This window comes from Plectropomus leopardus, chromosome 12, assembly GCF_026936395.1.
Source record: "Plectropomus leopardus strain MGB_pleo_1.0 chromosome 12, ASM2693639v1, whole genome shotgun sequence".
NCBI classification, from domain to species: Eukaryota; Metazoa; Chordata; class Actinopteri; order Perciformes; family Serranidae; genus Plectropomus; species Plectropomus leopardus.
This window is the reverse complement of record NC_142187.1, coordinates 23,427,917-23,452,148: the sequence shown is the minus strand read 5'-3', so window position 1 is coordinate 23,452,148 and position 24,232 is coordinate 23,427,917. Positions and strand designations below refer to the sequence as shown.

General features: G+C 39.9%; 1 protein-coding gene across 2 annotated transcripts in view; it reads right to left on the bottom strand.

Moving 5' to 3' along the window:
• LOC121951415 (tensin-3-like) overlaps nt 1–23,700 on the bottom strand; it is a 44,992-nt gene extending 21,292 nt beyond the window's left edge. The window contains exons 1-12 of one of the 2 annotated variants that reach the window (XM_042497733.2): nt 23,357–23,700; nt 12,366–12,533; nt 12,111–12,161; nt 11,794–11,916; nt 10,810–10,874; nt 9,686–9,769; nt 7,684–7,796; nt 7,162–7,222; nt 6,910–6,985; nt 6,672–6,801; nt 6,370–6,435; nt 4,426–4,527 (exon numbers count right to left, since the gene is read on the bottom strand). In XM_042497733.2, the coding sequence (XP_042353667.1) occupies nt 4,426–4,527; nt 6,370–6,435; nt 6,672–6,801; nt 6,910–6,985; nt 7,162–7,222; nt 7,684–7,796; nt 9,686–9,769; nt 10,810–10,874; nt 11,794–11,916; nt 12,111–12,161; nt 12,366–12,515 (1,021 nt within the window). In that variant the 5' untranslated portion in view covers nt 12,516–12,533; nt 23,357–23,700. The remainder of the gene's footprint in view (nt 1–4,425; nt 4,528–6,369; nt 6,436–6,671; nt 6,802–6,909; nt 6,986–7,161; nt 7,223–7,683; nt 7,797–9,685; nt 9,770–10,809; nt 10,875–11,793; nt 11,917–12,110; nt 12,162–12,365; nt 12,534–23,356) is intronic. The other variant, XM_042497735.2, reaches the window with a different exon arrangement.
• Nucleotides 23,701–24,232: the final 532 nt, after the last annotated feature.

Sequence of the window (24,232 nt, the reverse complement as noted above, 5' to 3'; positions counted from 1 at the left end):
GACCCCCCCCCCTCGTGCTCACACAAACACACTAGTTGAACCTGCATCCGGCCTTGAGTGGCCTCCACTGAGGCCTCCATGGAGGTCAGTATTACAACAAATCCCTCTTGTAACATTCCTTAAAGCAAGGTGCAAGAAGGTTTTAAGACAGATGTTTCCCCTCTTTCTCAACTGGATAAATCTTTCTCTCTTGCTCTGTCACCCCAATCATCATCACCCATCTCATCTCAAGAAAAAAAGTCCTCCTACCTTTGATGCCACTACCAGGTAAGCACACAACACAATCCCAGTCTCCAGTAAAGCAACACTTGTAGAGGAGAGGCGACGCAGACGCACGAGAGCAGACATGGCTTTTAAGCAGCACAGAACAGTCAGGGTCAAATCAAGAAAATGAATAAGTTGGCCCCTGCTTTCTTTCTCTGCTCAGAAGGTGAGAGTGTTTGCACTCCACACAAGGGGGGACCTTGAGATCTCCAAATAAGGACAGAGGAATGTAAACAAGTGAGGCGGGGCTTCAGTGCAGAGGCGGGCTGGAAGAAAGCAGTAACCCGACCTCTTGCCCTGCATTAGGGGACTACCCCACTGGGGGAGCGAGAGGAGGGGAAAAAAGAGGGAAAGAAAGAAAGAAAGAAAAAGAGAGGGCGGCCTAGAGAGGATCAGAGAAAGAAAACAACATTCCTGCAGCTCCAGACTTTTTCACTCTGTAAAAAGACACTTTTTAATTAAAGCAATCCTTGCCTTGTACTTGGAGCTCTGAAAAGCAGCAGCTGAGTTGTTTTTCTCTCACTCTGGTGTGTCATGAAATTGCACGCCTGCCGTCCTTGTGCACAATATCGGCGAGAAACAGATGTGCCCTTAACTCAATTACGGGGTTCAACGTAAAAATTGTTTCACCTATCTTGCGTTAACAAACCCATGAATGGTTAACCAAGTATGTTCTTAGCTTAGAAAACGAGTCAAAACGTTTATATGGAGCATTCATCATGTCGGCTGTTGTGGTATGGTCAGTCCCTGAATAATCCACCAATTACAGTGCAGAGAGCAGCGAAACCAGAACTGTTCCTCAAGCTGCTGTCGTATTGCAGGAGGAGGTCTGGTTGTGTATGGATATGCAATTACCCAACCCTTCCCATTCCTTCTCAGTTACTACCATCCCGCACCTCCTGAATGCCAAAACCGTGAGTCGAAAGCATAATGATGATCATCATCCTCGTTTTCTTCCGCCCAGAGCTTCTACATGGGCCTCCGATGTGTAGACGACAGCCCTCAGGGAAATATATCTCATAAAATCCTGCGTACAATTTGTACAGGACGAACTGTACATATAGAAAATGTATGGAGGATAAACTCCATTATGGCAGGGTTTAACTGTGTTTTGCACAGACCCATAGTGGTATCTTACCATGCAGACAGTTTTGAGATATCTATCTTGGAGAACTGCACCTCTACATCAATATTATAAAGATGACTAAAGATTCAAAACCCAAATTTAAAAAAATCTTTGCAGAAAAAATCATCTCAGTTACTCTGGTTATTCCATAGACTTGTTGTTTTCTCTCTATTTTGCAGCTTGTATACTTCTTTGTAACTAACTGATTTGATATTTTCAAGAAAAGTACGTAGTGTGACGTGGGCTGTAGTTTTTTTTTTTTTTTTTTGCATTTCACCACAATCATCACATGACAGTAATGTGACCGGAGCATATGTATTTGAAAATGGCATTTTTATACATTAAGCTAAGTCTAAAGAAATTGTTCTGTGTTAATAAATTGCACTTGAGTGTTATTCATGTTGTTTATTTCTATGTTTTAGTGGTCCAGCACCTACCTGCCTCTACTACGATTACTCTTTTTTATATGGTATTTGCAAGAAAATACAGTGTTACATGTTATCAACACAAAAATATAATCAATTTTCCCATAATGTTGGATATTGGATTATAGATTATAGGAAGTCCCTCCAGGATTTTGGAATGGTGCAATTGAAACATTTAAAGCAAATTCAGAAATCTCTGTGAAGTCTGCTTGTTCTTGTATTTTTGTCCAATCACTGCAACTTTACTGCAAGTTTGACCATTTAAAATCATTTAAAAAACAAAATAAAGGCGACTGAGCTGAATCTGGCCCATTCCAGCTACAAAGGATGGCTATGATGATGGCTTTGTGGCTGAAACGTGTCGGCTTCATTCATTTTACCCACTTTAAATTATTAAATGAATTTATGTGTTTGTTTTTGGCAACAAATATCTCAATCTATCTGCATGGCTACATACTTCTAGAAGTAGGCAAAAAATATAGCTTTTTATGAGGAATTACAGTTCATTTTCAGTTCTTATTTCAACATGCACTGTCCGATTCTAATTTCTGCTGTGAGCCAAACTCCACAAAGACAACAACCTACTTTGACAGTTGACTTAAGTAAACAACCTTTCTGGAAAAACAATCTTTTAAAATTCAACTCTTCATTCACACGTGGAGATAAGCACACAGTCTCACCAGTGATAGACGAAAAGCCATTGAAGTAAATGAGGGTTTTCTTCTCACAACCTTAGCACTACAGTGGCAAACGTTTTTTCAGGCTTCCTCCTCCTGACCAACTCCTGAGTGACAGCCTCTCAGAGTCAGACTGGGCCTGCCGCAGCGCTGCTGGTAAGTAGATGTAGAATTCCAACAAAGCTCCCGTCTCAGATGTAGTGTTTACATGAGAAAACAAGGCTGTAAATATCCCACATGAATGCTTCCGAATCAAGGAAAGAGAAAAAAAAAAGCCCCTTTGTTAATGTCTTTGCTTTGCTTTGATGAATTCTTAAATTTGAACGTTCTGCTCCTTTATTGCATTCTCAGAGGTGCGCATTAAAGTATATATGGACGTGTTGGGGTATTTTAAATAAAAATAAAAAAAGCCAGCTCATTTTCATCAAGCTGAACTTAGCTTATAAAAACACTCAATGAATCCTGGGAAAGGGTGGATCTGTGTTTTAATGCTACCACCACGTCGCTCTATTCTGGGAGGTTGTTGTGAATTCTGTGGTTGAGTGGAGAGCAACAACCGCAGCTAGGACGGGACGCCCCGACAGGGTGGCTCTGAGTGTGAGTCTCTGTGTGTCTGTGCAGTCCCAAGTGAGAGTGTGTATATGTACATATGTATATATGTATATGTGTGTGTGTGTAGGTGTGTGTGTGTGGGATGGTTAAAGCATGCCTATTCATTTGATGAAACAACAAAATAGAAATCTCTTGAGAACTAATTGCTCTTCCTCTGAACCCAGCATTCCCTTCATACAACAGCACTCCTCCCTATCCTGCAAATAGAAGCACCACTGCTTGACATGCTTGTCATACTGCAACCTAAAGGTACATTTAAGCTTCCTTTTCCTTCCCTCTCCACAATAAAAGTCTTGTTTTCACTGGGCCTGCCTTGGTTTTAAAGGGATTTTTTGATGTGGGGTTGTTTGAGTTAGTTATCTATAGACAGTGTATTACATACAGTATATGTCGGTCAGCACACCCCCAGTTATAGCCACCTAAAAAAAAAGTCCACCCTACGAAAAATCAACATCATTTTAAGTGCACGCTATACTTGGAATATTTTACTGCATCACCCTAATGTTATACAGGGATTTTTTAAGGGAAAATTAGGCTGTTATATCGCTTTCTTCAAAGCAAGACTACATTGAGAAAGACAGTTATTTAACACCTCTAAACAGGCAGGAGCTGCAGGTCTACCACTGCCTCAAAAAGTTATTTAATTTGTGTTATTGTGTGACTTTGATGTATAAAAAGGTTAGTTCGGATTCATCAAAGTCACACAATAACAAAACTAACAAACTGATTGAAGCAGCAGTAGACCTGCAGCTCCTGTGTTCAGCAAGCTAAAATTACTGTTTTGTTGCCGACCCCCATCCACAGCAGTACATTGCTAATCCTCCGTGTCAGACTCCAGCATGCTTCTCCAAACTGGGAGCGTGCCGACTGACATCTACTGTGTATAACACACTGACTATGGATAAGTACCTCATACAACCCCACTTCAAAGAAATCCCAACTATCCCTTTAAGTCTCACTCATGATTAATGTTAGAAATGCTTGCAACATAAACCAAGTTAGTAGTGACTGTGTGTGCATGTTAATGCCATCACACACCGCAGTCTCTTAATAACATGAAGCGCGGGACCTGTCACACTGCGCTGAATCCCGGGGAGAGAAAGAGAGCTAGTGTGTGTGTTTGTGAAACAGAGAGATCACATCGAGGAGAGTAACAGAGAGGAAAGGGGGAAACTCCATTTGATGTTTAAATAACACCCTATGCTTTTTCCATTCATAAAACAGCCACTGGTGTTTTCGCTTATTCATTCGGCAGATCTTGACATTGTCGTAAAGTCTTGTGAGTCATGTAGTGACTAATGCAGCGTAGTAGAAACAGTACCTTCACCGTCACAGATGTTCTGGTAGGAGTCCCAGCGGATTAGAGGATCTGCTGTGTTGTAGTCCACAATGACATCCGCCCCATTTTGCCACCTGTCTGCACCTGGAACCAAAAATAACACTGTTGTAGGTACTGTGTCTGTGTTTGTTTTTTTTTAACAACACATTGTAGCATTAAGTAATATTTGTTATTATCACCCAGTCCTGATTATCTTACTACTTTAACAAAAGACTAAATAAATAAATCAGTGTTTACAGTATTTTCAAGGGATAAGAGTCTAGTCTAGTTTAACATTTTGGGAAAAACGCTTATTTGCTTTCTTGCTGGGGGTAATATCAGAAGTTCAAAACTGAAACATTTTGTATAGAATCAACAGTTTTTAGAGACAATATGATGTATATTTTGTATGATGTTTTACATGATATGATGTACTGTATGTACATTTACAAAACGGTTCTGTTTGTAAATAGTTGCATTGTTTATATTGTACTGTGCTGTCTCTAAATATTTTCCTGCCCAGGGACTGTAGATGCAAATTAGCTATTTAACCAACTCTGGCACAACAGCTGTGTTGTGTATGGTCCCTGTAAAATAAACAACTAAAGTTAACTAAAGTAAAGAAAACTAAACCACTGGTCAGTCAGTACGCTAAATATTATGTTATTGCCAGCAGGGAGTTAGCTTAGCTTAGCACAAAGAGTATAAAAAGGGAGAACAGCTAGCCTGTATCTACCCAAACGTAAACAAAAAACTGGTAATTTTTACATTCTGGTTTTTTGAAAAAAAAAAAAAAAACATTTATATTGTGTATATTAGAGAGCTTTAGAGATGGTGATTTCTTTTTACATTTGGACAAAGCAAGGCTAGCTGTTTCTTCCTGCCTCCAGTCTTTATGTTAAGTAAAGCTAACAGTCTCCTGGCTGTTGCATCATTATTACTGCACAAACATGAAAATATGCTATCAAAATTTCTAACTTTAGGCAAGAAAGCAAACAAGTGAATTTCCCAACTGCTCTCAATTTCTGAAGATGGGTTTGCACACCCATCTTCACTTTTTACACACTTATTTTTTACTGCTTTTTTTAAATGTTTTGGGTTTTTTGTTCTCTGTACATATTTTCCATATGGTTATTATTATTATTGTTGTTATTTAATTGTTCTATTTTATTCTATGTTAAGTGCCTTCCTTTATATATATTTGCATTATTTTGCCTTTTTAACAAATATCTTATTCAGCTGCTGCTCTCTTATTTGCTGCTAAAATGAAACAATTTCCCTAAAGTATTTCTATTCTATTCTGTTCTGCTGAAATCATATTATATTGTTATCGCCACAACAGAGTGCAAATATCGTGACATCATCCTTAACATAACACTAGCTGAATCCTTTTACTGGCAACAATGTCTGCTCTTCATCAACTGTACAGCACAGCATAGGTAACTTTGCAAGCTAAATTTTTTTAAAAATCTGTGGCAAGTGAATAGAAAAATTAGGTTGTTATTGATGGCAGCTTTGCTATTTCAAAAATGGCGTGTTTGTGCAGCACTGCCAAAAATCATTCAGCTCGCTTGGAACCTCAACAGAGGTGATACCCGAAGAAGAACAAGGTACTATCAACATCCTCTGCCAATGAAAGACCAAAAAAAGAGCGATTCCAGTTGAGAAGAGCAGTGCTGTACCGTGCAAAGGAAGTGCAGCAATACTTTCACTCTTGTGGGGCTCTGGGGCAGCACATGCTGTGCTTCTTTACCTCTCTGTCAGCACACACTTCACACTACATTTCCCCTCTGCAGCATTCCACATCCATTCTCACCAGGGGGCAGAGGGGGAGGAACGGAGCACAGGACAACATGGATGGGAAAATGGAGAAAGCTCTGTCTGCTTTTCCAACTACCTCTGACTGAAGCAACTTCTGAAAAAGAAAATTAAGAGTCAGGGCTCTACCTGGGATCTTCTCTGGTCCCTCTGAGAACACCAGCTCCACTTTACCATAATCTGCAAATCTGGGATCTGGAATGTGAGCACACAGGAATGCCATTAAAGCGGACATTCAGAAGTGAAAGGATGAACAGCGTTATCTCTGAACAGGATTCTCTCAGTTACATGTTTGGGAAAACAAGATTATTGGTGTCTTAAAGTGCCAAGCCAAAATGAAGTCCAGACTGAGCCCTGCAGATTCTGCGCGGAGCAGAGTCGCCGCCATAAACTAGCGGCGGCACGTTCAGACCTGTCTTCTTTTTTTTCACCTTTGTTGGCAGTCTCCATGTCCTCTTTTTCAAACATCAGGTTGTAGCCCTGCACTGCTCCCGTGTGGAACTGCAGCCGGAAAATAACTTCACGCTCTGATGTTACGTCACCCTTGTGATAGCATTTAATCTGCAAAAGAAAATATTGCGATTACTACAATCAATACTAATTTCAAACACTCTTAGAAGACATCTTGGTACCCTTCTAACCATAACCCTGTTTGGGGTATTTTCCTACCATGATGTCTCCTTTTAGAAGCTGGGCAGGCTCCAGGGTGATGCATACACGGTCTCTGTGGCCTGGACCGATGTGACTGGAACAAAAACAACAGAGAAGTCAAAGTGAGCCAGAGTTTTGAAGCAATCCCAGTTATTTACAGAAAGCTTTAACTCAGAATTAAAATTAACATTAAAACAGGGAGTTGCTTTGATGTATCACAAAATTCTTTGAAGTAAACAAATTACTGCACCACATGTGGGAGCGACTTACTAGATTCCAGATGAATACACAGCTTGCATTCCCTGGTAAACCTTGATGTATGGACGACATACTAAAGAGAAAAAGGAGAAATTCTCAGATAAATAATAGTGCTATGATACCATGACCTTAAGTAGCCTGCTAGAGATATTCGTGCGTAGCTTTTCAGATTGTTTTGTTCACAGCAAGTGTGATAAGCTGTTGTTGTGAGAAAGGGATTTCAGCTCTGTGATGTGACGAAGACCTCTGTTGTTTCAGTGGAATTGGTGAAAACAGCAATTTGCATGCAAATATGGGTGTGAATTCCCGTGGGATTACTGGAGACCCTTAAAGAAGTGTATATGTAAGGCCTTTATCTGTCTGAACATGCATGTGTGTTGGAAAAAATATAAAGTATAGATAAGTCTCCATCGTGTTTACTGCTCCGGCTCTGATGTGGTTGTGTCTGGGTTCTTTTATGCCGTCATGGTGGCAGCGACTGTTTTTTCATTGGGAGGTGCAGCTGTGTGTAGTGGTAAACAATATGAGTTTAACCTCCTGTGGCGTCGAAGTTCGGGATCCCGTGAAGGATGACGCAGTGCAGGAACAAGGGTGAGGCGTTGATCTTCATGGATCCACTGAGAAGACTGTTGAGGATCCAAACGTACCTGACATGAAAGCACAGATGTGGACGTAAATAACCTGTAGGATAATTGTAGTATTAAAGTATTCTCACGAACAAAAAAAACCTCCTAAACATCCAAGCGTTTTACATGTGGTTTTTACAGTGTGGAACACGTGAAGTAGTCTTGTTTACTTTTTCAATCACATATTTACTGATAATAACTTTTAGACTATATTTTACAAAAGCAAAGTTCTTAGACAACTGCTTGTGTTGAAAACATACTCCAAACCAAAAAGACTGCTGGGCTGAGATTTTAATCTCTACTGTAGGTCAAACTCCACAAACACTACACCTACACTTTCCATAATGCAACTTGATGATGTTTTTCCCTTCCTGCCTGGCTAATCTCACATCTCTCAAACCAGAGCTTCTTATTTGTAACTCAAGCCTTTCATAAAAAAAGATAAAAAAACAAAGATATTTGTTTCTAATCACCTGAAACAAAGAATTATTGTTATTTTGTTACCCTAGAAAGTCTGCCACGTTTTTCTGCATTGGCCCAGAACAGACAAACCAAACACTGACTTTAGATGGGGCCATTTGTGTTTTGCGTTAGACACTGTAAGTCTGCTGCATACTTGGTACTGAGGAGAAGTTTCATTTGGATGCAACCTCCGCACTGGCTGCCACTAAACTTGACCTTTAACAAAAGTTCAACATTTTGGAAAAAAACTCATGTGTGCCCAAGAGTTAAATGACAAGATCAATACCACTTCTTGACTTTCCGTTTAATATGAAGTTTGGGCAGCAGCTGGTTAGCTTCATATTCAAGCAGCTTGTTGTTTCCCCTCTTTATGCCAAGATAAGCTAAGCAGCTGCTGGCTGTAGCTTCAAATTTAATGTTCAGACATGAGAGTGGCATCCATCTGTCTTATCTAGCGGTAGCTAAGGAAATAAGCATATTTCCAAAAATGTTAATGTCAATGCCTTTTAGACAACATTTAACATTTGGGAAGTTTGGCTTCTATCATTAAAGTGTTCATATTCCTCATTGCAAAAAGTTTTATCTTGGTTTTGGTACCGAAACTCAGGTATCAAATCCGTAGTGGCATTGAGAAATTTCATATCATCTATACTAATGTGGGCTTCTCTGTCCATGTTGTAATTGCTGGCATAGTATTATAAGTAATGGCAGCGACTAGCAGCTCGTAAGTGCGGTCTGTTTAATTGTCCACCTCTTATTGTTGAACTTTGCATACTTCACTATTCGCACTTTTTTACTCATTTCACTCCGCCAATTCGATGTCTTTGCTGTTGTTGTTTACAGTCTTTGTTACTGTACTGTTGTTGATTGTGTTTTTAATTTTTGCTGTTTTCCTTTTATGTTCCACATTTAATGCTCCATTTGTTGAACCGAAATAAACTGAAGTGACAAAAACTGAATTAAACCAAACTATATTAAACGTAAACGACTTGAATCGAACTTAACGGAATTAAACGGCATTGAATTAAATTGAACTGAATTGAACTGAACTGAACTGAACTGAATTGAATTAAAATGAATTGAACTGAATTGCTAAATGTTTACATCAAAAAAACTTGGGGACAAAACAAATCGGAGGAACTGGAACAAAACAAATCAGAGAAACCAGTTCTGCGTAAGAGCGGTCACTGTGAGCAATGGTGATTCACTGGGTTAAGATTACACCAAGAGACCGTTTCCCATTCATATCACAATCAAACACATTTACAGGCTTTTCCGTGGATAAAATAGACAAACAGCAGCAGGAAGACATATAAAGTTTAGTATTGAATCAGGTGGGTCTGGGACATGAATGTGTTTGGATGTAGGTCAACACAGCACCAGTCAAACAACACACGGACAGACGCATGTTGCCAAACAGAAGGGCGTGTTCAAGTTTTGGGTCTTACCGTTTCTGCGAAGGTGTCATCAGAGCTGAGACCTTATCATCGTAGTATTTCCTCATCGCAAAGCGGTCCAACGCCTGATCAGCACTTTGAGGGAGACAGTGAGACCCATTAAACACTTTAGGTAATTATGACTCAAGAGAGAGATTACACTCTGCTCCTCTATAATTGAATGGTGTTAACCCTAACTTAAATTAGGACAACACACACACATGCATACACATGCATAATGGACACGGGTGAAAGTAAGCGGAGAGACAGGGGATTCCAGCAGAGAGGAAGAGAATGCCAGCCTTAAGTAAACACGGAGGGGGAGAGGAGGACAGAGAGAGGCCAGAGTGTGTGCACAGCTCTGCTATTCAGACAGACCTAAAACCAACAGGCTCCGGAGCCTTTTCACCGCAGCTCTGTTTCTCTCTCGCCGGCCCTCTCCCTCTGCTCCCCCACATGAATCTGTTCCATTGTAAATCTACCTTATTGTTTTCTATCTCTTCCTCTACCTCTTTTTGTCTTTCACATTTGCCTTACCGACCCCATTTTCCTCAGCGGGACGCAAACGCTTTGCACGGCGGAGGCTAAATCGAAGGCTGATGAGTGCTCGTGCCACAATGACTGCTGTGTGCAGAAAGGAGCTACATAGTGGCATAACACCAGCCCGACTCTCCTAATGTTCCCGCATCTCTTTACTCTGGGGCGTAGATAATGACAATGATTTGAAAATCAGAATCAGTTTTCCTCACGTTGAATAGATTTCTTGAATTTGATACTGTGGCCAGAAGCTATTACCGTAACTAACGTGTTTCGAAGTTGATTCATGCAACTCAATATGGGGTGATTCATGGCTTAAACTTTGTGGTTTTCCTTTGAATGTGAACGAGGGGGCTTTTCTTTGACTCACTCTCTGAATCACCTTGACTCAAATTAAAGCAGGTAAATAAATCAGCCTTGGTTAGGCGATGACTTTCTTGTGGTCTACGAAATGAGTCTTCACGAACTGATGTGGGTTGTTGTTGACATTGTTCGCTGCCAGCTGCGAGTGGGTGCACTCGTATTATGATCAATCCTGACTTCAGAGCAAACATTTATCGTAACCTAACATGGGGAATGTGACACAAAGCGGTGGTTACCTGGCTGATACGTCAGTGAAATGCACAAAGGATGAGATGACGACACCGATTCGACCCTTGCCGCCCTGAAGAGACAAGAGAGGACAGGAGATGGTTCAGTACACAGGCAGCACTTGAGTCGATTTAAAAGGCACCAAATACTTTTTTCTCAGTAATTTTTCCTATTGTGAATGACCGGACCATACATAAACACACTATTTTCTGTCAGGTTTGAACATCACTGTTTATTTTACGTGACAAAAATCTTTATCCAGGAGTGTAATACATGGGGTGCTTTTTTTTTTAACAAGGCCTGATTGGATCCCTCCACTTTTTAAAGTCTGAAAAAAGGCATGATTGGAATGGTGTTTGTATTTTATACGCTGTAGAAAATTATGCAGAGAATAAATGGAGAGTATGGACATGAGTTGTAACTCCTTTTTGATTTTGTCAAATCAAGTCTAAAGTCATCAAATTTGTGACTCAAGTCTGAGTCGACTTCAAGTCATGAGACTCAAGACTTTATAAGGGGAGATACATTTTGAAATCCTGAATTTAATACGGTTTAATGGAGTTTAAAACATTTAAAGTGAGTGTATTTTTGCATATTTTTAGACATTAACATGAAAAAATGCATTTTACTCCTCAATTTACATATTTTGCTTTAACGCACTGGTTTTATTGTTCATTTGCTAAATTAATTTTTTTCTATATTTTGCTGTGCAAAATATGTTTGTTGCAACCATCCATTTTATGATGGTTAAAATTATGAAAAATATGCTTTGTTCTACTGCAGTAAAGGATATCTGGAGAAACCAAAGCCCTTTTGAGAATGTGTGCTTATACAAACTGAACTGAAGTTTTCATGGGTTTCAACAAAATAAAAAAGAATTTCAGAAATGCAGAATGACAAATAATTAAAATGTAGTTAAATCTGGAGTATTTGCTAAATTATTTAAGCAAAACTGAGACACAGCTGATATGACACAATCCGTAGATGCTCACCCTGCAGTGTATAACCGCCACATGAAGGGCGTCAGCATTAAGCCAGCTCTCCATGGCCTTACAGATGGTGCAGATCTTATCCAGAGGTGGAGCATGCATGTCCGGCCAGCCTGTATCTAGAGTCTGAAAACACATTACTCACTGTAATCACACACATAAACACTCTATAAAAATATGCGTTACCAATTAATATTATATCGTTTCAAAGAGAATGAACAGAGGTCTATTTTTTCAGTTAATATGAATTCCATCTGTGTTCATTATGCTAAGATTTATTAACTTCTAAGCTTATTTTATTAATGACACAGTGAACTTACCTTAGGGTTCATTTTTGTGAGATCATGTCTTTTCTCTGAAAGGTTGATAATCTAAAGAGAACACACAACAAAGCTCATGACTTTAAATGTTTTCTCTTACAGATTCTTACATTAGTGAAAGACAAACTGAGATCATCTCTCTCATGTCAATATCCCATGAAAAGCCTGTCAGCGCTGACATCAATACAGTTTGCACTTTGACACCTCAGCTCATTTTAAGGTTAGACAGCGAGCAGCCCACATACGACCACTGACCAGGTAATTATCTGCATGCTTGGACTTGAGCATTCGCGTGACATCCTTCAGGTTGTGAGAGTAGATCTCCTCTGTGCACCCCCGGGGGAAGGACACCGCGATGATGCGCTCTGTGATGTACGTCAGGTCGAGTTCATATCCCTCCTCCATCCTGATTCTTGGGACTTCCTGGTGAAAAGCAGAGACAGAGGTGGCTCAATAACCTCACAGCATTCCCATTTAAAGCTGGTGACTTTGCTCGAGTCAATATTTGATGGTCAAAGTCCTCCACTTTAGTCATTGTGTCCAAGTTTGCCGCAGATATCTTTAGAGATTGACCTCAATTCCAGATTGTATGACAGAGGGTGTCTTGTTTACACAGAAACGGTCAACAGCGTGAGTCACAAACACTGTACTGGATGAAACGAGGCAATATATCAAGGGCTTTTGACATGATTGCTACTCATCTCTACTCCAAAAGGAGATACAGAGCTGTGGTATCAAAAGATTGAACACCAGCAATCTAGTTCCCAATGTCAGTCCGAGCAACAAAGACAAAGACAAAAAAAAACTTTCAAAGAATTCCGGTTAGAACCAGTTGCTGTAAATCCCTGAGTGATGGCGTGTCCCTGTGACCTCATGGCCATGCACTTCCTGCAGCGGTGGTCTGGAGAGAGCCTGTCTCACCCCACCGCATCCACAGACACATCCCTTATTTTCTTATCTAGTCATCTCTGTATGCTCTGAGCCGGCTGTCAGCCGCAGAATAACAAAGTGCTGTCTGTGACCATCACCAGCGCTGCCAATATTAGTGGATGAACCAATAAACAAAGTAATCATTTTTTTCTACTGAGTGAACTTGCCAAATTTTTGTTGACTGCTGGTCGGGTGAAGCAAGTTAATTTAGGTGGTCATTTTAGGTTCTAGGAAATTAAAACGTTTTTGACGATCTCCTGACATTTTATGGAATAAAGAAGTTTACTATTGCTGGAATTTTCCTCATTTTTATCTATTTTTTATTCCGGACAAAACAGCCTCACATTAAAAGACAGAGACAGTCTAAGCAGCATTGTTAAAATCTGCTCTAACATCACAGGAGTGACACACAGGGACACTTTTTGCAATCAAAAGATCCGCCAGAAAGCAACAGACATTTTAGCTTCCTCTGGACACGTTCTTGCAGGTGAACTTTCTCTGTCGCCCTCAGGACATCGTTACATTTTACCTGCCTGTGAGACTAACTGCCACTCCAAAACTTTTATTATCTCTGCGATTCGCCTCTTAAATTCTTTGTATATTTTATTTTTTTATTGTTTTTGTATTCTATTTATAGATTCCTTTATTCTGCTGAATTCTGTGCCATATTTTCATTCTTTCTTTAATATTTATATACTTATAATAATACTTATCTATTTATCTGTCTAAATGTTGCTGTATGTGTACAAAGCAAGTTGTTCAAACAAATTGCCCCTGGAGCAATTTATAATGTTGTCTGTATCTGAATCTGAAAATCTTACATATTGTTTAACTAGTTTATTGCAAAATATATTGAAAATGTATTACATTGTATTATATATTATATTTATTCTGTATGCCATATTATGCTATAGTCATACTTTACTGCATTATATTGTATATTGTATGCTTTATTGCTTTACTATACTATATGTTACTGTTTTATTACATTATGTATGATATATGTCTATATTTTATATAGAGTATAGTAAAGTAAAAGTATCATTACTTGATCATATAATATATTATTTTGGTGTACAAAGTTATAGTGGATGTATCATATAAAGTACAATACTTTAAGGCTACCAATCACACAACTATGTCACTTCACTTGTGACAATACAACACTGTGGGTACTGTATGTGTGTACTGCTTGGCTTGTAGTTTTGAGATTAACTGTTTAATCCCTGTTAAAGAGTTTTTTAGGAGGGGGGGCTCCTTATCCGCTGTCAGGGTCCAAGGACAGACGATGTCGTATGTTGTAAAGCATCTGAGGCAGATTTGGGTTTGTTATATTGGGCTATAAAAAACTCAACTGAATTGCTTGCTCTTGTATATTTCATATTGGGGCTGAGCAGTATGTTGATATTATATTGATATATGAGACTAGATATTGTCTTAGATTCTGGATATTGTAATGTTATAAGTGTTGTCTTTTCCTGTTTTTAAAGGCAGCATTACAGTTAAGTGAAGTAACTTTTCTGAACATGCCAGACTCTTCAAGTTGTATTGCTATTGGCCTTTACCTACTTAGCCTTTATATTCACATAAGTGATTATTATATATCAAAAGGCTCATTACACAATAAAAAATAAGTGATAGAAAAAAAAAATCATTATGTAAATATTTTGTAACAGCACCAATAGTCCATTCTACAATATTGTTGCAATATTGTTTTTTTTAGGTATTTGGTAAAAAAAAAAATCTTTATACATATACATATATATACCATGCCATTTTTCCATATCACCTAGCCCTCTTTCATGTTTTCTGATAGTTATTTTTATTTATATACTCTTTTATTTTTCTATTACCTTTCTCTTTTTATCTATACTTATTGTGTGTCTATAAATATCAGGGATGATCTGAGTGCTTACAGCTTCAAAGCTTAGATCACTATCAAGGTAATCAACATCATAATCAGCATTTGGACCCCAACTCACTCTCATCTAACGTCAGTCATTAGTAGTCCAGTACTACTGAAAATGGGAAAGTCTGACCAGATGCGACAGGCTTGAAGTGTGTCACAAATCTGCAAAATTATTTTAGCTGCATCGACTGATCTCTCTCTCAAAAGCTGGAAGGCTTTTCAGGACATCTCTAATAGATGTATTGATTTGTTGTCAATAAAGCAAACAAAACCAAATCTGACCTTTGAAGTGAGCCTGAATTAGGCCGTATGTCTATGACTTGAAGAAGAACTGATCTATACTAAGGTATTGCATTTGTAAGAGATAACTGATCAATAGAAGTTTATACATGTTTCAGATTTTACACAAACACACTCCCTCACAGACAGAAACACTTTCCTAAAGCTGCCAAAGATATCATCATCCTTCTTGAATGACCCCACTTGTTTGTTGTGAATAAATGATCCACAGTCAAGAATGCGTCCGTCAATTAAGTCTACCATGACTGCAGGCTACAGCCCAACACTTTGAAGGGGGCCAGGGAGGGAGCCATAAACCAGGGACAGTGCAGCCACGGCTTAAACCAACCCTCAGAGCGGAATGAAAGAGGCCATGTGTGTGAAGAGGTCATCACTCGGGGAAACGGGGCTGGGTTTGTGATTGTGTGTGTGTGTTGGTGGAGGTGGTGGGAGCAGTGGGGGGAAGAGGTCCTCGGGGGATTGTTGGAACTCATGGCGGGTTAGTCTATTTCCCCTGAGACTCAGAGGAAAAACTGTTGACTAATGGGAAATTAATGAACAGGTCGTCCAGTACTTAGGCTCTGTGTATCTCCAGGGCAGAGGCATGGAAAGAAGGCTTAGTGAAGTATTAGAAGTGTCAAAGTACTGTGCTAACTAGAGCTGGGAAGGATATCAAACCAACACTTAACCTCCATGCGACCCCGAGTGTTGAAAACGTTAATTAATTTAGTGTAAAAAGACCCGTTTTAACAAAATTCTTGACATTTTTGACATTTTGGGAAATACTTGCTTTCTTGCAGAGAGATGAAAACACTGATACCACTTAATGTTAGTCTGAAATAAAATTAAGTTACTGTTACTGCCTGTGGCCTGTTTTCTTAACAATTTATTATCTTTGGACAGAGCTAGCTGTTTTACCCTGGTCCAACTTTTTATGCTAAGCTAAGCTAACCTCGCCCCACTTTTTTATGCTACACTAAGCTAACTACCTGTTCATGATGGCTTCAAATTTAACGGACAGACATGAGAGTGATATCAACGTTCTTATCTAACTTTTTTCAAGAGAGTTAATAAGGTTGATAGCCCAACAAGAAGTATGTTAGATTTGGCGGCCTCTAGCGGTGAGGACTGCAGATTAAAACCAGCTGAACTGTGCCGCGTTAACTCCCAGTTAGGATTCCTTCAGTGTTATTGTTCAGGAGGCTCTCACCGGGTGTTGATCCGCAGAGGTCTCCTTTTCTCCATGACAGACGGACCAGGTGGTTAAAAGTGGTAAAAATACTGAATGGAGCAGTTTCTCATCACAAATCAAAGTTTCCCCTTCACTTTTTTGTCGCAGGCTGGCCGCTAACTTAGCACATGCTAATGTGCGCTCACCTTTTTTCTCTGATGAGACGTTCAGGAAGTTTTCACCGCAGAATTTATTCACAGAGGTCTCTTCCACTCCAAAACAAACATAACTGGTGATTTAAACTGGTAAAAATACTAAAAAAAACCCCAAAACAAATGGTATCACATTAAAAATCAGTGTTTTTCCTACTCTGTGTGGTTCGCTGCCTACTTAGCCTACTGTTGTGAATGCCGAGGAAACATAAAAGGCCCCATGTTGAGTGGGGTCGAACTATTATTATTAATTTTTCAGGGCCGATACCAATACCGATTAAAACCTTGTTTAATGCCTTTGGCAAATGTTTAATCAAAACTGAGACTTTCAACATCATATATAGCAAGTTCCCAGCAACTTTTTTGATAAAATCAAGTGAAATTTTTAGAAAAAATAATAATAATAATTAAAAATGGCTTCCTGAGGTTTTACAAAGTAAAATTTCCTACCAGGCTGACACTTATTTTGCATTTTTTAATTAACTAATTTTATCAGTGCTCCTTAAAATAAAATGCCTACTGATAATCGGCAAAATGCCAAATATCGACCCAAACAATGGGCCTGGCCTATAAGATGTGGACCCCAAATCTGGAGCCATTCTTTGGTTTGTCTGTGCTTAGCGGAGGAACATGGCAGACTCTGTGGACAAAACCAGCTTCCTATGTGGTTAAGTGGCTCATTCTGAGGTAACAAAAACACGACCATTTTTAGGTGATAATACTCCAAAGAAAAGATACTTATTACATTATATATTGGCAGGTTTTTCTAAGACAGGTTTCAACCAACTCATATAAAACCCTTTAAGATGCAAAAAAGTAGCCAAAAATCACATTATACAATAAATCAACATTCAGCATTTCTCATGAATCATTCATGCGCATCGCTGCAGTACCAAACATCGTTTTTCTACTAGACCTCTCACATCTCCCACTCATCATTCAAGCTAACATGAGCGACTTGCCCCAGCACGCACTAAAGATGATTGGTCTTTAATTTGCACTGACTGCTTTTGTTCCTGGTTTGAGGCACAGCATTAGCTCACAAAGGCAGAATAAGCAGTGCCAAGGAACTCAAATCCTGAGCCCACCCATGGCACTGGGAGAGCAAGGCTGGTAGAGGAGCGGGCTTGGCCGAGAGATTCGAAAAAAAAATGGGTTGCCAGGTCTAATGCGAACATGCTGCGACAGGTTTACTGAGGTCAGGATGTTGGGGGATTAGGGTGTGTCTGTCTCCCCCAGCACCAACCCCTGCAGGTAAAAGCTTGACTAGGCTGCATGGGTGCTGTCAGCCACGTTCACACACGCATGACCATCACTTGGGACCGGCTCCAAATGCCTTTCGTTCAATTACCCAAGCAACGCTGAAAATAAATTAATCACACATTCCATTTGTGCGTAAAAGAAATGCAGGGAAAATAGAGCAGGAAGGCATTTTAAGGTGCTGGGATGAAGCCTGTTTCTATTTCAGGAGCCACACCCGTCACCTGGAATGGAATCTTCCATTTCGTACAAGCAGGTGAACCACGAGATGAAAGAAGCCGACATCATGTAATAGGACATAAACTGAGAAGAGAACCGTCTGAAAATCCAGACATCAGTTAGTCAGAGTCTGTGGGTTAAATCATGGCCTCTTCATGTGACCTCATAGTTGTTTTCATTTTTGAGTCCACTGTGGTTCACAACAGTTGGCAAAAACTTTGCATGCTGGTCTGTCACAAATAATAAAGACTCTCCCGAGCCTGGGGTTGAGCCACAGCAACCAAATCCATTTACGCTAAAGTTTGTTTGTATTTGATTAGGCTGGTTGCTACATGTACATGCTCCCCGACTGTGTTTTCCATTAGTGATTTCAGTGTGGCCATCGTCCTGCAGATTGCTTTTACATATTTGTGCAAACCACTAGAGGAGGAAATAAAGAGGAGAGAGTCTTAAACAAGGAAAGAAAAAGCAAGTTTAAGTTAAGGGAGGTCCTTAAAAGACAAGGTCATTTTTTTTAAATGTCAAAAAAAATGACAAGTCCTCATCACAGGTTACTATAAGCCTTAAGTCCTTTATTAGAGAAGCTGCAACAACTAAACCTTAGTCGAGTTTTATTCATTGGAAGAAGAACTATGAAGTTCCTTAGCTAGCAATAATACCACACTGTGAAAATACAAGTAAAAGTCCTACATTTAAAATGTTATTGAAGTAAAAATAGGATAATCCGAAAAAGGTACTTAAACTATTAAAAGAATAAGTAACCAATGCAGAAAAATCTAAAAAGGAAAAAAAACACCCCCAAAACAAAGAACTGTAAAACCAAAAAAGATAAAATAAGAATAAGAATAAGAATAATAGAGAGACTTTATTATATCTGTTGCAAATTAATTTTCTATCATTCAGATATTTTATTTATTGACTAAGGTGGTGTACTTGTGTGAACTTTTGGGAAATTTCATTTGAAACAAAACATACTTCATAAACTCTTCAAATGTTTTTTTATGCAAAAATCTAAATTTCAAAAGTAATTAACACTGTTTGATAAATGTTGTGAAGTTAAAAGTACAATATTTCCCTATAAAATGTAGTGAAGTAAAAGTATAAAGTGGCATTAAAAGAAAACACTGCACTTTGAACTTAAGTAAAGTACTTCATTACATATCGTCAGTTTTTTCAGACAAGAAACAAAATGTACCTAATTGACTAATCCATATTTAAATGGATATGTTGCAAATTAGTAAGAGATACAAAGTGTCTTTAGTCACTTTAAGAAAACTAAAAATATCCACGAACATTATCCGGGCACACATATGAAAGCAATCAAGGCATCCCCACCCACCCACCCACCCACCCATTCACACTCCGAAATCAAACTGAATTGCTTCTGTTGTCTCCGGCTTCTAGTTTATGATTGAAATGTGGTGGCAGCGGCCTCCATTTTGTGACAGCTTAAATATTTTTATAGCTCCATTAAACTGAAATTATGTGTCTAAAATGAAAAATGGGAGCAATGATATCCCTCATTGGTATGATAAATAAAAAACGAAAAAAGAGCACCATACCCCAACTCAACGCGATCATTCTCTGCTACAGACTGCGGTGCTGCTGAGTTAGAGTTTAAATTCAAGGTGGGGTGATAAAGCTCATCCAGTGCTGCATGTAGGAGCTGGCTCTGTTTTGTGTCGATGGAAAAAGCAGTTACACATACATTACACTGCTGTCTCTTTTAGGAGACTCTGGACAGATTAATGATCTGCTAAGCTGTTTGTCTGCAAACGTGAGTAACACCTAAAGTGCCATAAATGCTTCAGGAAGTCTGGATGCCTGCGGGAGGTCTGCTGAATGGAAATGTTTTCTTTTTTTTCTTTTTTTACTTTGAAGGTTCATTGTATAGGGTTTTGGAGGGGGGTCTTTTGGCAGATATGGAATATAACAATAAGTATGTTTTCTTTAGTGTATAATCTCCTGAAATTAAGAATTATCATGTTTTTGTTACCTTAGAATGAGCCGGTTTTTATCGACATAGGCAGCGGGTCCTCCGCAGTGTAGCCTACACCATGTTGCACCGCCACGTCTCTACTGTAGCCCAGAGCGCAGCGATGCACATGAATGATTCATGAGAAATGCTGCAAGCTGATTTATTCTGTAATTCAATTTTTGGCTTCTTTTGTGCTTCTTTGTGGGTTTTATGTCAGTTGGCTAACCTCTTTATTCTTTTTATTTGGCTAACCTTTATTTCTCTTTATTTACCTGATTTTATTGTCAGTTACCTTTAAATTCATTATGCATGTCTTTAAAGGCCCAGCGTGTAGGATTTAGGGGAATTCATTAGGAGAAATGCCAGTAATATATTAAGTGTATTTTCTTTAGGATATAGTCATCTGAAAATAAGAATCGTTGTGTTATTGTTACCTAAGAAAGAGACGTTTCCACCTACGTAGCCAGCAGGTCCTCGTCCATGGAGTTTGTCATGTTGCACCATCATGTTTTCTACTGTAACCCAAAATGCACAGCCCAGATACTGGCTCTAAATCGTGCCTTTTACGCTTTTGCAGTAGTCAACATAGTGAGCCAACCCTCTGTGATGAACCAAGCAGCACTGGAGAAACACTGATTTTTAATGGTTTAAATCACCAGGTCTGTTTGTTTTGGAGAGGAGGAGGCCTCTGTAGATATCTCCAGTAAAAACCTCCGTAACAATGAACACTGCAAGAATCCTTTCCGGGAGTTCGTGAATCATGTTCAATGAATCTGATATTTTCCTTTCCTGTACAATCACCTGAAAATAAGAATCGTGTTTTCATTACTTTAATGAGCCATTTATGTCACCATGTTTAGCAGATCGCCATATTGCCCCGCCATGATTCTACGGAAAAACAAACGAACCAAACACTGGCTCTAGATACGACCATTTGCCATTTCGCATCAGCCATTGTAGACAGCTGCCCCTCTGCAATGAGTAACATCAGAAAAACACTGATTTTTAAACATGAAACTGCTTTATTCAGTGTATTTACCAGTTGAAATCTATTTGTTTTGGAGAGGAAGAGACCTCTGCGGTGGTAAAAACATCCTGAACATCTGAATCTTAAGATACTTGAGAAAAAAACCTGAGTACACATTAGCAGGTGCTGGTTGAGCAGCCTGTCTCACCTTTGGATGGATGAAGGAATTCTAACTGGGAGAAGTTTCAGCTGGTTGCAATTTTCAATCCTCATCACTCTAAATCTTACATACTGTTCCTTTAAAGTAGCTATTTTTTTTCCTGTTAGCTTTCTTTCTATGCACATGAAAAGAAATATTCATGCCTTTTGACCACTCCATCATATGACAGAAGTTGCACAACCTGAACAGATTTGTTTCTTGCAGTTGTCCTCTGGCTACAGCCTCCAGCTGGTATTTAGCATTCACATCTAATAGCCACCTAATAACCCTGATACCATCAGCTCCACTGTTCCAAAACGCCTTGTATTCATACTTGGCACGAGCGCTCGCCTCATACTGCGGGATAACATGTCCACAGTGACATAACAGGCTGGTTGAAGGGCCCGGAGAGGGACAAGGCCACAGTTTGTTCTGGCCTTTTCCTGTTGGGGGCTCTATATGTTTACGCTGTGGCTTTGACACCCATTCACTGCTGAAGAACTGAAATAAACAAAACCATGAGAACTATTGAAAAAAAAGCCACAGGAGGGGGAAGCTGGGTATTTTTAGCAAGTTTATTTAGCAACCCTGGAACTCTAACGTGTATTTGTGCCACATTTTCACAAGATATGTTGAAGGGAATAAAAATGACAGCCCTGGGCAAATCTGTGCACCCTTAAGGCTCCTAAAGTACTCCCTAATTACCGTTTTCTATCCCAAGGTCATAGTGGAATGCGTTCCAAAATGGATTAGGCTATGTTCCCACTCTCCCTCATTCCCTCCATCTCTCTTTCTTGCCGTTCTTTCCCCTTTATTGCCTCCATTCTCCTCCCTTCTCCAGGTCTCCTTCTCTCCTTTTAATGGCTTACACATGTCAGCCAAGTGGCCGTGGCACTGCTGTGACAAAGTGAAATGCCCCAGCGCTCCGTCCCATGCTGTTCCTCCCAGGGTTAGATCACAGTGTTCTGCTTACAGTACACAAAACCCCAACCCTGTGCCAACCAATCCACCTGTCCAAACCTCACTATCAGGATCTCCATTCATCTGTCGCCCTGCCAGCCCTTTGTAATTACCGCCTGACACTTTGGGCTTCTTACACATTTCTATTCGCCTTGCGGGGCAAGATATTGTTCATACGACTCTGACCTCAAAATAGAACCACCGACAAAAGCTGTAATTGCCAGTTCAAAAATGTTTCTCCTGTCTCGCTGGGTCTGTAATTAAAGCCAATCTTGAAAGAGTTTACCCTGCAAAATGTTCTGAACAACCTGCATGGTTTATGTTGCATGGAAGAAAGGTGCGCAGGAGGGTGTAAACGCAGGTGTGTGATTTCCAAGCAAGGGAGGGGCTGATATTCAGGTGAAGAGAGGGCTGTAGCTGTTGTGATGTAAGGACGCTTGTACATGTCATCAACAATGGCTGCCTGAGAAGCATCGCCCCAGGGTCGCAAATACCACGCAGCAGCTGTAGCTCAAAGACACAAAAAAAGCCTTCTGATTGTCTCCATCATTTATCCACCGTCTGAAGAGTCCAATCAGTCAACAAAGGGTTTCTTTTCTCTGTAGACTACTGGGTACAAGTATTCCACAAGAATGGCCCCATATGTTTCACATTATAAAAAGGTCTCCAGTACACCAGAGCCCACAGCAGCGAGGAACCCCAAATTATAGCCACTGCAAAACACAATTCATTGAGGAAGATGTTTAAAAAGCTAAAAAGACCCAAAGAGTTCAAGCCAAGCTTTAGGGAGCTCTAAATAATACTCTTTCACATTGAAAAGAAAAAAAATCACAAGATCAGGGCTGGGGCAGTTTGAATGAGTCCCTTCTCTGTCCTCAGAGTGCTGCTGGAGGAGCACAAACACACACACTCTCTCTCACACACACACACACACACACACACTCAGAGCCAAAGTAAATACAGAGAGCAGTGCCCTGTTTTGCACTTTGAATAAATGAGCAAACTCAATGAAATGTGACTGAGCAAAGAGCTACAGAGAAGGGGGAAAAGGGCACTACAGTGTGTGGAGGTCTAATCCTGCTTTAAAGTAGTGACCAGGCCAACTTTACAAACCCTCCCTGCTAATGATTGACCGTGGAAAAGTTCAGACACAGTGCCTTACCTTTAAAAAAAAACTTTGATTCTTCTTTTTTTTCCTGTCCTCTTTGTCAGTCAGAGCTGCAGAGACAGAAAGAGTTGGGGTAAAGTCCTGATCAAAGAGCCCTCAGCCCGTCATACAGGCTTAGTGCAGGCTGGGAGGCTCATTTTCCTCTGCAGGAATGTGCTCTCAGCTGGACCTGGTGCTCTCCTCGGCCTTTTCTGTGGCTGTCGGTGATAAAATGGAAGCGTTTTGCTCCGTTTCTGAACCGTCGCTGCTGCTGCTGCTCAGCCCCCCTGCACACTTCCTCCAGTCCGGGCTGCCGCTGCAGCCGCCACAAGTCCTGGCATGGGATAGTCCTCCCACTGCGCCGCCAGGGCTGGCTCCCTTGTTCCCTCCCCCTTCAGCTCTACCTCCCCTCTGCACGGCCTCCTCCTCCCTGCCTGTCTCCATTTGTTCTCACCCTCAACCTCACACGCAGACGGACACTTCCTCCCGCCACCCCCCTACAGGCAGTGGTGTAATGTAACGAAGCAATAACACTTTGTTGCAGTAAACTTAAATATTTCTGGTTGTATCTATCCTTTGCATGAGTTTTTATATTTTTGTCAACTTTCAGTTTTACTGCACATTTCCTGAATAAAATGTGTATTTTTATTCTACTGCATTTCCCCTACGAGAATTAGTTACTACAAAATAAGGAAGGGGAAAGAAGAGGGTGAAAAAAAGGACAAATATTATATTATGAGGAAAGGAAAAGTGGATTTTGTTCTTTAAATGCCTTAAACTATGGGAAAAAATACCTTATTTTTCTTCAAGTGATATGTATATTCCGTTTTTAAGGTAGTGTATGTTAAGATTTGTTTAATTCTCAAAAGTCTGACTGCTTGCTTTTTTTGA